At 39.7% G+C, this 13,446-nt stretch overlaps 1 protein-coding gene across 5 annotated transcripts in view; it reads right to left on the bottom strand.

Annotated features, from left to right (window-relative positions):
- Positions 1-1,016: 1,016 nt before the first annotated feature.
- The window catches only part of HACL1 (2-hydroxyacyl-CoA lyase 1), a 38,313-nt gene continuing 25,883 nt past the window's right edge, over positions 1,017-13,446 (bottom strand). For all 5 annotated transcript variants that reach the window (XM_080814612.1, XM_080814608.1, XM_080814611.1 and 2 more), the window contains 7 exons: positions 12,765-12,848; positions 11,713-11,814; positions 8,917-9,071; positions 8,342-8,500; positions 6,458-6,565; positions 4,600-4,786; positions 1,017-1,386 (listed from right to left, as the gene is read on the bottom strand). In XM_080814612.1, the coding sequence (XP_080670738.1) occupies positions 1,354-1,386; positions 4,600-4,786; positions 6,458-6,565; positions 8,342-8,500; positions 8,917-9,071; positions 11,713-11,814; positions 12,765-12,848 (828 nt within the window). In that variant the 3' untranslated portion in view covers positions 1,017-1,353. The remainder of the gene's footprint in view (positions 1,387-4,599; positions 4,787-6,457; positions 6,566-8,341; positions 8,501-8,916; positions 9,072-11,712; positions 11,815-12,764; positions 12,849-13,446) is intronic.

Raw genomic sequence — 13,446 nt, forward strand, 5'->3', positions numbered from 1 at the left:
CATGTTTACATTTATTCATACTCTTTCATATTTACTTATACTCATTTAAATTGTATTTTTTCTGTTAATTATACATTCAAGCCCTTTGCTCATTCTACTAGTACATTAATATTTTTCTTAGTTATAAGAGTTCTTTGGGGGGCACCTGGGTGGCTCAGTCATTAAGCGTGTGCCTGGGGCTCAGGTCATGATCTCAGGATCGTGGGATGGAGCCCTGCATCAGGCTCCCTGCTCAGCAGGAAGCCTGCTACCCCCTCTCCCACTTCCCCTGCTTGTGTTCCCTCTCTTGTTGTGTGTGTTTCTCTCTCTTAAAAAAAGAAAGAGTTCTTTAAAAATTAAGGCTGTTGACTCTGTTGATCTCAATGTGGTACCCACAAACTAATGTCTATTAATCCAAAGATACCCTGAAATTATTAGTTTGGGTATGGTATGACTTCTCCTTTAGCTCAGTAAGTTCTTTCCAGAAAAACAAAACAAACAAAACCCCAATTCTGTACAAAGTGATCAACAGATAAACTGTGAAGTAGAAATAGCCTATGTACTCCAACTTACTGAACATACCTCTACATTAGAAAATCCTTGAGAATTTTTTCTCAGATTTTTTTTTAATATTTTATCTATTTATTTGACAGAGAGAGATCACAAGTAGGCAGAGGCAGGCAGAGAGAGAGGGGGAAGCAGGCTCCCTGCTGAGCAGAGAGCCCGATGTGGGGCTCGATCCCAGGACCCTGAGATCATGACCTGAGCTGAAGGCAGAGGCTTAACCCACTGAGCCACCCAGGTGCCCTCTCAGATGTTTTTTAAAAAACATGTGACTTTGGGGCACATGGGTGGCTCAGTTGATTAAACATCCAATTCTCTATTTTACTTCAAGTCATGATCTCAGGGTCCTGGGACTGAACCCTTTGTTGGGCTCCCTGCTCAGCAGGGAATCTGCTTCTCCCTCTCCCTTTGCCCCTCCCCCTTCTTTTGCTGTCTAATAAACAACATCTTTTAAAAAATTAAATTAAAAAATGTGACTTTAAGAATGGATTTATTAAAAAAAAAAGAATGGATTTATGTAAAAGAATACTGATGTGTAACTCAGCAGTTAGGCAGTTACAAAGTTACAAAGCTATTATTTAATAAAACCCTCTTCCACCTTTCATCTGTAAATGGATTATCTCTGTGGTAGAATACTTGCAACTTTTTCTGTTTTTAGTCAATTCTTTTACCATAAAATGTCATTTAGAAATGTTTTTTATTTTTCTTTATATAGTGATTTTTGACATTTTAGTAATTTTGCTGTGGAAAATAACATTCCATCTTACAAGAAAGAGAAAACTCCTCCAGAGCACTCCCTGGCATCTTTATTTACATATTAGAGCGGGTCAGCCAGTGAAAATCCTAGAAAAAGAAAAGACAACAAACATTCAGTTAAAAGAATTAATTGCCTCAAACTATATCCTCACTGTTTTCCTTGTTCTAAAATCTGAAAGTCCATTATGTCCACATTTAGGTTTGTCTTTGGTCTTGTGCTTTTCCCAAAAGGAAGCTAAAAATTCAGAGTGAACCTTGCTGTCTTGTCCTACAAAACAACTATTAACAGGAATCAGTACACAAACAATAGAATTGGGAAGAACCAGAAGTAAACCCAAAAGAAGAAAGGAGATGAAGGAAGGCCAAAGAGGGCAAGCTCCCAAATCCAAGAACCTGGTTAAGAAGAGCAGTGCACAGAAGCCTTTCCCAGGACTAACACCATCCTACACAGGTGGCCTGGACATGGTGGTGACTGCAGAGAATCAGGTCCTCTCACTATTGTAGCAGGAAGCAGTCAGCCTGCCCTATACTGCAAACCAAAAACAAATGGCAGATGGACACAGAGACAATGAAAATGAACAGCTTGGAAACTGTAATATATGTGGAATTTACTGAAATGAGGATAAATAATGTTGAAATGATAGATTTAAGAAATACAAGGATAATCCTTATGGAGTTAAAAAAGAGGAGACAAGAACTTGTATTTCTCCAGCAATACCCCCCAAATTCATAGAGAACTTGGAGAATAGATCATTAGAAGCAGACCATTAGAAATGTGAATTCACTAGCAGGGAGGTGGACAATTCATTAGGGCTTTTCTGTGACTAACACGGTCTCAAGACTGTCTGTGTGTGTGTGTGTTCTGAATATAGCTGTTAAATCCATTCGGTCTAATGTGTCATTTAAAGCCAATGTTTCCTTATTGATTTTTTGTCTGGATGATGTAAGTGGTGTATTAAAATCCCCTATTTTAATTCCCTATTATTGTAGTGCTATTTCTCCCTTTAGGCTTGTTAATATTTGCTTTATACATTTAGGTGCTCCTGTTGTGTGCATAAATATTTACAAATGTCATACCTTCTTTTGCATTAACCCCTTTATCACTCTGCAGTGTCCTTCTTTGTCTCTTAGTACGATACCCGTTTTAAAGTCTACTTTGTCTGATATAAATATAGCTATTCCAGCTTTCTTTTGGTTTCCACTTACATGGAATATCTTTTTCCATCCCTTCACTTTCAGACTGTGTGTCCTTACATCTGAGGTGAGTCTGTGGCAGACAGCATCTAGGTGGGTCTTGTTTTCTTACTCACTCAGCCACTCCTGATTGGAGCATTTAGTCTATTTATGGTAAGGGAATTACAAATAAATACATACTTATTGCCATTTTGTTAATTGTTTTCCAGCTATTTTTTGTTCTGTTCTGTTCCTTTCACAAAGTCTCTAATATCTGGGTTTCTTTTTTTTAAGACTTATTTTTTTGAGAGAGAGAGAGTACACATGAGCAGGGGGAGGGGCAGAGATAGAGGGAGAGAAGCAGACTCCCCGCTGAACACAGAGGCCTACACAGGGCTCAATCTCAGGATCCTCAGATCATAACCTGAGCTGAAACCAAGAGTCAGACGCTTAATCAAGTGAGCCACCCAGGCGCCCCTCTGATCTGATATCTAGAAAAAGAATTTTAGTAGATTTTTATATATTTTATAGTTTCCAAATTAGTTAATTTACATTTAACTAATTGTCCAGGCATCCATTTGCCTATTGGTCTACTACCTTATTCAAAAAAGTAAAAGACGGATACCTGGGTGGCTCAGTCAGTTAAGCATCTAACTTTGGCTCAGGTCATGATCTCAGGGTCCTGTGATCAAATCCCACATTGGACTCCCTGCTCAGTGGGGAGTCTGCTTTTTCCTCTCCTTCTGCCCCTCCTCCCCGCTCAAGCTCTCTCTCTCAAATAAATAAATAAAATCTTAAAAAAAAAAAAAGAAAAAGATGTTGCAGCATATATATGTATAAAGAACCAAGACAGACACTTCTTAAAAAAATAATCTGCTCTGAAAACAGTGACTGGTACACAAGATGTAAGCATGGAAGACAGGTATAGAAGAGAAGGGAAGTGGCAGGACCAGAATCAGAGCACAAAACTTAGTACAAAAAACAGCTTAGGGGCGCCTGGGTGGCTCAGTGGGTTAAAGCCTCTGCCTTCGGCTCGGGTCATGATCCCAGGGTCCTGGGATCGAGCCCCGCATCTGGCTCTCTGCTCCGTGGAGAGCCTGCTTCCTCCTCTCTCTCTGCCTGCCTCTCTGCCTACTTGTGATCTCTGTCTGTCAAGTAAATAAATAAAATCTTTAAAAAAAAAAAAAAAAAAACAGCTTAATCTGGGATGGGAAAGGATCATGCTACACACCCTGTCATTTATTTTACTGCTATAATCCACACCACAGCTTTGCTATGGAGGTCAAAGTAACCAGTTTTGAATGTTAACTGCACATATCTTTCTATTATGGCCTCATCCTCCCACTGTGCTTCCTTTGCATTCTGCCCTCCAGCCCCTATGGCCTTCTTTCAGTTGCTCAGACTTGTCATGCTCCTTGCTGCCAAAGAACCTTTGCACATCTCTTCCCTACCCTCTTTGCTTGAGACTGCCCCTACTTCTATTTCGGATCTCAGTTTAAGTGCCAGTTTCCCTGAGATTGCCCCTGTGACCCCAAAATAAATCAGCTTCCTTGGTAGTGTATTTGTTCAGAACTGGGTGCCTTCCTTCAGAACAACTGCTTCACTCTGTTGTTATGTGTTCAGTTGTGAGGTGACTAGGCTGTTCCTCTCCCCTACTGGTGTCTAAGCTCCACCAGGTGAGGGCTGAGTCTGGGTTTGCTCATCACGCTATTCTTTTTTTTTTTTTTTAAGATTTTATTTATTTATTTGACACACAGAGATCACAAGTAGGCAGAGAGGCAGGCAGAGAGAGGAGGAAGCAGGCTCCCCACTGGGCAGAGAGCCCGATACGGGGCTTGATCCCAGGACCCTGGGATCATGATCTGAGCCAAAGACAGAGGATTTAACCCACTGAGCCACCCAGGAGCCCCTCATCACACTATTCTTAACAAGTAATCCAACATACCTAACACATATCTCAACAAATATTAATTGAAAAAACACAAGAAAGTGCCAAACACAGTGTTTAGAAAGTGCCAAACTCAGATTTTAGAAAGAACTCTGTGAAAAGAGTGCTCTATTTACTAGATACTTCTGGGGATAGGAGGGGAGATGCATTTCTGATTTCTGCTTAGCAACTGAATTTACCTGGGCTTTCCGTGTGGCTTGTGGCTCAATCATGATATTGAGAAGAGAAGGTTTAGTTGTGTCTGCCAAGCTCTGCTTCAGTGATTTTTGGAGTTCTTCTGGTGTTTGTACAAAATATCCATTTCCTCCAAATGCAGCCATAACCTGTTCATAATGTGAGTTTGGCAGAAGACAGACTGGAGGAGCCCTAAAAAATTAAAGTCAATAGAAAAAAAGTCATTTTTGAAATAATTTGTGGAAACGTTTAGGCTGAACTCAAAGGCATACTTTTATGTCCAACACTTAAACAAAGATACCAATACACTGAACCTTCTATATATATATTTTTAAAGATTATCTGTTTTGGTGGGGAGGAGCCGAAGGAGAGGGAGAGAGAGAGAATCCTCAAGCACAATTCCCACTGAGCACAGAGCCTGATGTGGGGCTCAATCCCAGGACCCCAAGATCATGACCTGAGCCAAAATCAAAGAGTCAGAAGCCCAACTGACTGAGACACCCAGGTGCCCCTAAAGTTCCCATATATTTTTTATTGTCTATGCAGCAATGTCCAATAGGACTTTTTGTGATGATAGAAATGTTTTATATCTATATCTGTGCTATCCAATATCATAGCCATTAGCAACCTTTTGGGGTGAGCACTTGAAATGTGACTAGTTAAAATAAGGAACTGACTTTTTAATTTAATTTAAATAGCCATACATGGCTACTGGATACTATACTGAACAGTGTGAGCTATGCCATCAACTACTATGAACCCAAAAGAAAAAGAAAAAAGAAATGGTTACTACAATACAGCATATAACAGCAAAATGAGAAATGAAGTCAGTGAGGCATAAGCAAACATACTCACACCCTGCTCCACCCCCAGGCTGAGCAAATTCACGTCTCATACCCCATGGCCAGCTAAGCAACTGTCTCACTTTTTTTTTTTTTTTTTAAGATTTTATTTATTTATTTGACAAAGAGAGAGACAGCAAGGGAGGAAACACAAGCAGGGGTAGTGGAAGAGGGAGAAGCAGGCTTCCTGCTGAACAGGGAGCCTGATGTGGAGCTTGATCCCAGGATCCCAGGATCATGACCTGAGCTGAAGGCAGACACTTAATGACTGAACCACCCAGGTACCCCAACACTGTCTCATTTTGACTCTACCATGAGATAATCAAGAGTTTGTTAACTAATAAAAAGAAGGAAGACTTCTGGATCATAAATGTTAACATTCATTTACACCATAGAGTAGTAGTAGTAGAAGGGCCAAGGACATTTTGCAATAAGCCCTTTCATTAACAAAGCTTAGACATCAAACTTAATTGTCCAAGTCTTCAGTGGCTCCCTGATCATAAATTATTTACTGAAGCACCCTATCATGCACTGAGTATTTTGTTGTTGTTGTTGTTTTTTAAAGATTTTATTTACTTGACAGAGAGAGACACAGCGAGAGAAGAAACACAAGCAGGGGGAGAGGGAGAAGCAGGCTTCCTGCAGAGCAGGGAGCCTGATGTGGGGCTCAAACCCACGACCCTAGGATCATGACCTGAGCTGAAGGCAGACGGAGCCACCCAGGCACCCTCATGCACTGGGTATTACATGTAAGTGATGAATCACTAAATTCTACTCCTGAAACCAATATTATACTACATGTTAACTAACTAGAATTTAAGTAAAAATTTGAAAAAAAAATGAAGCACTCCACCATGAATGGTTATACAAAGAGCAGACAGGGTTCCTGCTCTTTAGAGGGGCTGACAATATAAGTAAACAATACTCATACCACAGAAGCACATTCCAATACAGCAGACTCTTTAAGGAGAGATTAAAATAGATGAGAGAAATTAAATACACATTGTTCTGGGTTACTTACACTGCAGTAGCATCTCCAAATTTTAACATTTCCTTCCAAGAATCTGCATCAAAACCTTGGTAAATTCCATTATTATTCACCACCAAAAGTACAATGGGCAAGTTGTACCTAAAATTGAAAGCAAAATATTAAGGAAATCATTCTTCATTCTAAAGCAGTTTCTTTTCTTCAGGCTGAAATTTTAACTCATAAATCAGTAGTTTTCCATAAGCTTGCTTTGTAATATTAGGGTAATGCTAAAAATTAAGTATTTGTTATCCTAATAAGGAACCTCAAGTCATTAACAGAAACATGGAGTCACAGAAAGGATGTAGATTAGAGGTTGGCACACTTGGTTCTACCTCTATGAACCTGTGGACTTCACACAGCTTTTCTGAACTTAGTTTTCACAGATCCAGGTGTTAATAAGAATGACACTTTCCATATTTAATATTCTCTGAAGCACCACTTCTAGATGGTGCCCAGTAGTACTATTTGAAAAGTATCTTTCTATTTACTGAACTCCTCATAGATAACCAGCACTTGCTAGATGCCGGGGGAAGTATACAAGTGACTACATTCTCTTCTCTCAAACCACTTCACTCAAAATTAGAAAACATTATATGGTTTAACAAGTAGAGAAAAAGAGAATACTTAATAATGAGCTAAACAGTATTGTAAAGACAAAAAAAGGATGACTAAACTTTACTAATGACTGACAAAAGATGGGCTTTATGTTCTACAGCAAATAAATAATTTCTGAGACTATGTGTTAAAAAACCAAACAAAACTTTACACTGTTACAGGGGCACCTGGGTGGCTCAGTGGGTTAAAGCCTCTGCCTTCGGCTCAGGTCATGATCCCAGAATCCTGGGATCGAGCCCCACATCGGGCTCTCTGCTCAGCAGGAAGCCTGCTTCCCCCTCTGTCTCTCTGCCTGCCTCTCTGCCTACTTGTGATCTCTGTCTGTCAAATAAACAAATAAAATCTTTAAAAAAAAAAAAAAAACTTTACACTGTTACATAACGGGATTGTGGTAACTACTTGCTCTCCATGCTCAAAGGGAATCAGGACTCTCTAGAAGGCCAGCTTTCCCATAACCCATCTTGTTGGTGTATATCACCTGGCTGTCAATACAGACACTCTAATAAGCATATACTTTCCTTCTGATCTTTAAAGTGTTGTACACCAAAGCTTTGAAAGGCCCCAAAACATAATTTACACACGAGCTCTAATAAGAGGCCAGGCTAAGAATACAGAATGACTTTACCACAGTTTAAATAATTAGGGAGAAAAAAAAATCCCCATACTTACAGAGTAGGATCCACAGCAGCTCATGAGTTTTGCCATGAATCCTCACAACGAGAAGCATAATGTGAGCAGCTCACACTGAGTGAGCAGGCATCTCAAATTTTACTGAGATTACCTCATTTGTTACTCACAACTGTCCTCTAAGGTAGGAACTATTACTATTCCTCTTCCTATTTTGGAGGAGACTAAAGCTTAGTAAAGGAACTTAACCCCCATCACCCACATCACTTGGCTCTGATGTGGTCAAATGAGTATTTAAATCCAGGCCATATGACCCAGAGGCTGCGCTCTTAACCACAAAGCTCTGCTGTCTCCCTGCAGAAAACAAGCTTTTCTCAGACCAGAACTTTCTGCAGTGATCTCAGAACCACCTGTCACAGTTTTGCAGGTTTGGGCATGTAGTCAAGGGCCATGAACACACTATCCTGGATGAGAAAGGCGCCAGGGTTACTTCATGCCAGTATTCTCGGGACACAGCACAGAGCTATGTACAAGGGCCCTTGGCACATGGTGAACACCTGGTAAGCATTTGTTAGGCGAGTGAGTCTTTATGTGTAATTTTTTTATCTTTTGGAGAAAGAAATGCTGATTTACCTGCAGATGGTTTCCACCTCCATGCCAGAAAACCCAAATGCACTGTCTCCTTCCACACAGATGACACGTTGCCCTGGGTTCCTATCTTTAGCCACTATAGCAGCTGCAATGGCAAACCCCAAACCAACTCCCATTGTTCCAAAAGTACCAGCATCAAGCCTGTTGGGGAACAAAGCTAAAATGAAACCCTCTGGGGCATGCTGATGTTGGAAGTGGCACAAATCAAGTCATACTCACGTGTAAAATAAAGAGCAATAAAAACATTCTCTTTATTTAATATAAAGCTTTTAGATTGTGAGGAACCAAGTAGGCCAAGGATAAGCAGAATGGGTGGAAAAAGTCTCTCATGATTGCTTGGAAGACTATGAATATATCCTTGGAACTCTAAGTATACAAATTATCACATGATCATGAAGATGTATCAAGCATAAAAACTCCACCAAATCTTACCCAAGAATACTTTTAGGAAATATGTCCTTATATACTGAACACGTGTAATTCTCAAATGTTTTATGAACCTACACTACTATAGCTTCCAATTTAACACATTATAGTTTCTTCACCGGAAGCCTCACCTGTGACGAGGAAGGTAGTTTTGAATCACGGTGCGTCCAATATCCATAGTATTTGCTCCTTCACTTACCACAAAACAGTCTCTGGGTAGTTGTTCTTGAACATGGTAGAATACTGTGTAATAATTCATAGGCAGAGATTTTTGGGAAGCTAATTCCTAAAGCATTTGAGGGAAATATAATCAAATTAGATTGAGATACAGTGAAAAATGAGCAATGTCAATAAGCTACTATCCAACTTATTTGGAAATAGGCAATAAGAACGAGCTATGAGGTTCCCAAATGGCCACCCTGAGAAGCTAATGGATCTGTGAACAGGCCTGTGGGACATGCTAAGGAAAAGGGGACCCACAGACCCAATTTTGGATACAAATAAACCAGAGAATAGCTTTCTTCCTGGACACCCAGCAGGCACATTAGCATACTAGAGTCAGACAAGTCCTACAGTAAAGATAGCTGGAAACACTGGGTTAAACAAAACTAAACAGTCTTATATGAGTACTTTTAGGGAAATGCTGCATTAGAAAAAGTAAAAAATTTATTCTAGAATATTTTTTTTTAATATTTTTATTTTTATTTATTTATTTGACAGAGAGAGAGAGATCACAAGTAGGCAGAGAGGCAGGCAGAGAGAGAGGAGGAAGCAGGCTCCCTGCTGAGCAGAGAGCCCGATGCGGGGCTCGATCCCAGGACCCTGGGATCGTGACCTGAGCCGAAGGCAGAGGCTTTAACCCACTGAGCCACCCAGGCGCCCCTATTCTAGAATATTTTAATCTGAAATATGCCCTTAAACTTAAAATGAAAAGGAAGTCAGGATTTTAGAAAATCTGAAAATCTGGTTCTTCTCCACATGCTCTGGAGAGTAAGGGGATATGCTTCACCCTCTATTCCAAAGAGTCTCTGAATGGAGCAAGGTGAGTACGTTTGTCTAGCCATATGCCTTCTAGAGTGGAGAGAAAGCCAGGTGGGGCTTCAGCAGCAACAGCCCCATGTGCTCCCAGCACTGCCTCTTCACCTGCGCTATTCTGGCCTGCTGGAAATTATATGTCAGATGGATGAGGCTCCTGCCTATACTCCTGCACCAGGAAGAGAGGCAAGTTCCTTTCATCTTAAACTAATATGATTCCTAGGGAAAAGAGGGATTAATCATCACACCATTTGGGAAAATGGCATTGAGCCTGGCTCTTGATAGAAACAGCCACTGATTAAAATTCCAATGAAATACAGAATCATGTATAAATAATCCTGCTAGTTTTGAAAATGTTAATTCATTCCAAGACATCTGGCATATTAGGGAACAATATGAGTATAGCTCAAATTTCGTATTTGCTTATGCAGGGTTCTGTCAGTGAGAAACACTACATGGCCACAGAAAACTGCACCCAGCTGAACCAAGATACATAGGAATACACAAAAAAAGAAAAAAAAATCAAGAACAACCTCTCTCACGAAGAAAAAAATCTACCTATATACAAAGACTCTAAACAAATCACCACATCCTGCAGAAGTGGTTCATTTCACTGCTAGTAGTGGGGGATGTGGTGATTTCCACACATTATTCAACTTCCAAAGCCTTCAGGTATCAGGCAAAGCCATGAGTGCAGATGAGAAAGTTGTGAAGTCATTTCCAGTAGTGATACAAAAGTTAATTTGAAAGGGCCATAAATGGTCTCCACCAAAAAAAAGAAAAGAAATGTGAGGTGAGGGATGTGTTAATGAACTAGATGGAGGGTAGGAATCCTTCCACAATGTATATGCATATCAAGTCACCATGATGTACTTTTTTTTTTTATTAACATATAATGTATTATTTGCCCCAGGGGCACAGGTCTGTGAATCATCAGGCTTACACACTTCACAGCACTCACCATAGCACATACCCTCCCCAAACAATGTACTTTTAAATATCTTACAATCTCATATGTCAATTATACCTCAATAAAGCTGAAAATTTTTTTAACAAGGAAAAAGAAGGGTGTACATTAGATCGAATTTTCCATTTTGATGAACCACTTATCTATTATACATACATGCCTGCTTGAAGGACTTTTATCTTAAAGGTAAAAAAATATGTTCCAAGATTTAAGATTCCAAAAGATCTCTTAACTGTGATTTGGTGCCAAGGTCAAACCGAGGACAGTGAGCTCTAACTATTCATATGGGTTCTTACAAACTTTCTGTCCAACGTCAGATTGGTCTCCTTCTACCACTTCACACTAACTCAACAAGCCGCAACCCTTCTAATGCCTACTTCCACAAAAGATTTCAGGTCTTCTTCAAGGAAAAGAACCACATTTATTGAAATATATATTTCTTAACCATTTATCATGTACAAAACTTTGCCATTTTTATTTTTGTTTATTTATTGAAGATTTATTCATATATTTTAGAGAGAGAGTGCATGGGCATGCATGTATGCATGCAAGTTGGCGGGGAGGGGCAGAGGGAGAGAAAGAATTTCAAGCAGACTCCCCACTGCACACAGAGCCTGAGTGGGGACTCAATCTCAAGACCCTGAGATGATGACCTTAGCTGATACCAAGAGTCAGACGCTTAACCAACTGAGCCACCCAGTGGCTGAGTGTCCCTCTGCCACTATTTTTATTAGGTTCCTATCTTAGTATTTCACAAAATTTTTGAGAGCTGTGCCTCTCAACACTTTTTCCTGTGAACCCTGTGGTTTTTACTGCAAGATTTTATACAGTGTGGTGATTTTAGGAATGCATAGGTCATATTATGACAGAGCTAACTGAACCATGAACCAAAAGTATTCTTGAGTTTCTGTGACTCTCATATTACCTTGGATGCCGCTTCATTGCTCTTCATTTTTTCTCTCAGAGTTTGCCACCAGCTGCTCTCTAAAGGATACTGCCATGGTGTTTTATCAAATTGTTCTAAAAGCTAAAAAACCACAGACTTTTTACTTTTTGGAAATAAACTTAACTCATATTAATACAACAATCTCTTATTAAAGAAGACAATACTGCTATACTATCCTGGCATTCACATCACTCATACTGTTTTTCCTCTAGGTGGCTAACAACTTTATAGGCAACATGGAAAGCTTTATTTTGGGTCACTGTGGACTTCCACCAGAAGTTGGGATTTCCACAGAACACAGGGGAAATGCTACCTTCTCCACACCTCATAGGCAGGGGCTTTTATGTCCTCCTCAGCCTTTGACACTAGGAGAAAAATCACAGAATCCTTGCGGGAAGGACAACAACCCCAAACATCCAGGGATTCCTGAGATAAGACCACATGCTCCAGGATGTTTTAATATGTGATTGGAGGATGCTTCATAAAATTATAGGACCATGATGAACAATACCAATTTGTATCCAAAATCAAGTAATACATGTGACTATATTCTATCTCCTGTTACAGTGAAGTATATAAATTATGTACAAATAAAAAAGAATCTGGACAAGTCACTAAGTACCATCTGAAGAGTAAAAATTCTCTTTATTGCCTAAAGAAATACTTAAAATTTTCCAGGACATAAAGACATTTCTTGGCTCTAAGTTCAGTTCTTCTGGAAGCTGTATTATAATTTTTCAGACAGCTAAATAGTACTTAGTAAATCACTGTTTGCCTACTGAATGTCTTTAAGTCCTCAATCGCCTTCCAAAAATGCTTAACTTACTCACATAAAAATGATCTATATACAAGCAGTTGGATTTAGTGAGTTCCAAAGTTATATTTAAGAATAGCTTTCCATCATAAATTTTGTTTAAAATAGATATTAATAAACATGCCACCAAGTGAATCTAAGGTTGAAACATTTTTAGGAACTAACTATTCCCTAAAGCCCAATCCCCATAAACTAAAACCTAGGCAAAAGCTCTTACCTGTTTAGTGACAGCATTTGTGTCTCCTAGCAAAGTCACAGCAGGCTTTACATTATTCCCCAATTCTTCTGCACAGATATCAACCTAAAAAAGGGAAAAAGCTTAAGAAGAAGCCATTCTTATTCTTAAAAATCTTTAAGAGGTCAATTAAGGCTGAATAAATGAACTGAAAATTTTATATTCAGGAAATTTTGTTTTTTATAGTAGGTTCCAGACCCAGAATGGAGCCCAATGCAGGGCTTGGATTCACGACCCTAAGATCAAGACCTGAGCCAGTATCAAGAGTTGGACACCCAACCAACTAAGCCACCCAGGCGCCCCAAAAATTTCTTTTTAAGATTTTATTTATTTTTTGACAGAGAGAGAGAGAGCCAGAGAGAGCACAAGCAGGGGGAGCACGGGCCGAGGTGGAGGGAGAAGAAAGCTTCCGGCTGAGCAGAGATCCTGAGGTGGGGCTTGATCCCTAGGCTCGTGACCTGAGCTGAAGGCAGATGCTTAACCAACTGAGCCACCCAGGCACCCCAGAAATTTCTTAATAAAAGCAAAAATCCATATAACTATGCGTATCACAGCTAGGACAGAAACATCATCATCTTCATTCATTTTAATATCGACTCGGTAGATTTGGGTATTGTTCTATTAAACACACAGGAATGCATTTGATTTGATCAATTATAGTTTT

Source organism: Martes martes (genome assembly GCF_963455335.1).
Source record: "Martes martes genome assembly, chromosome: 1".
NCBI classification, from domain to species: domain Eukaryota; kingdom Metazoa; phylum Chordata; class Mammalia; order Carnivora; family Mustelidae; genus Martes; species Martes martes.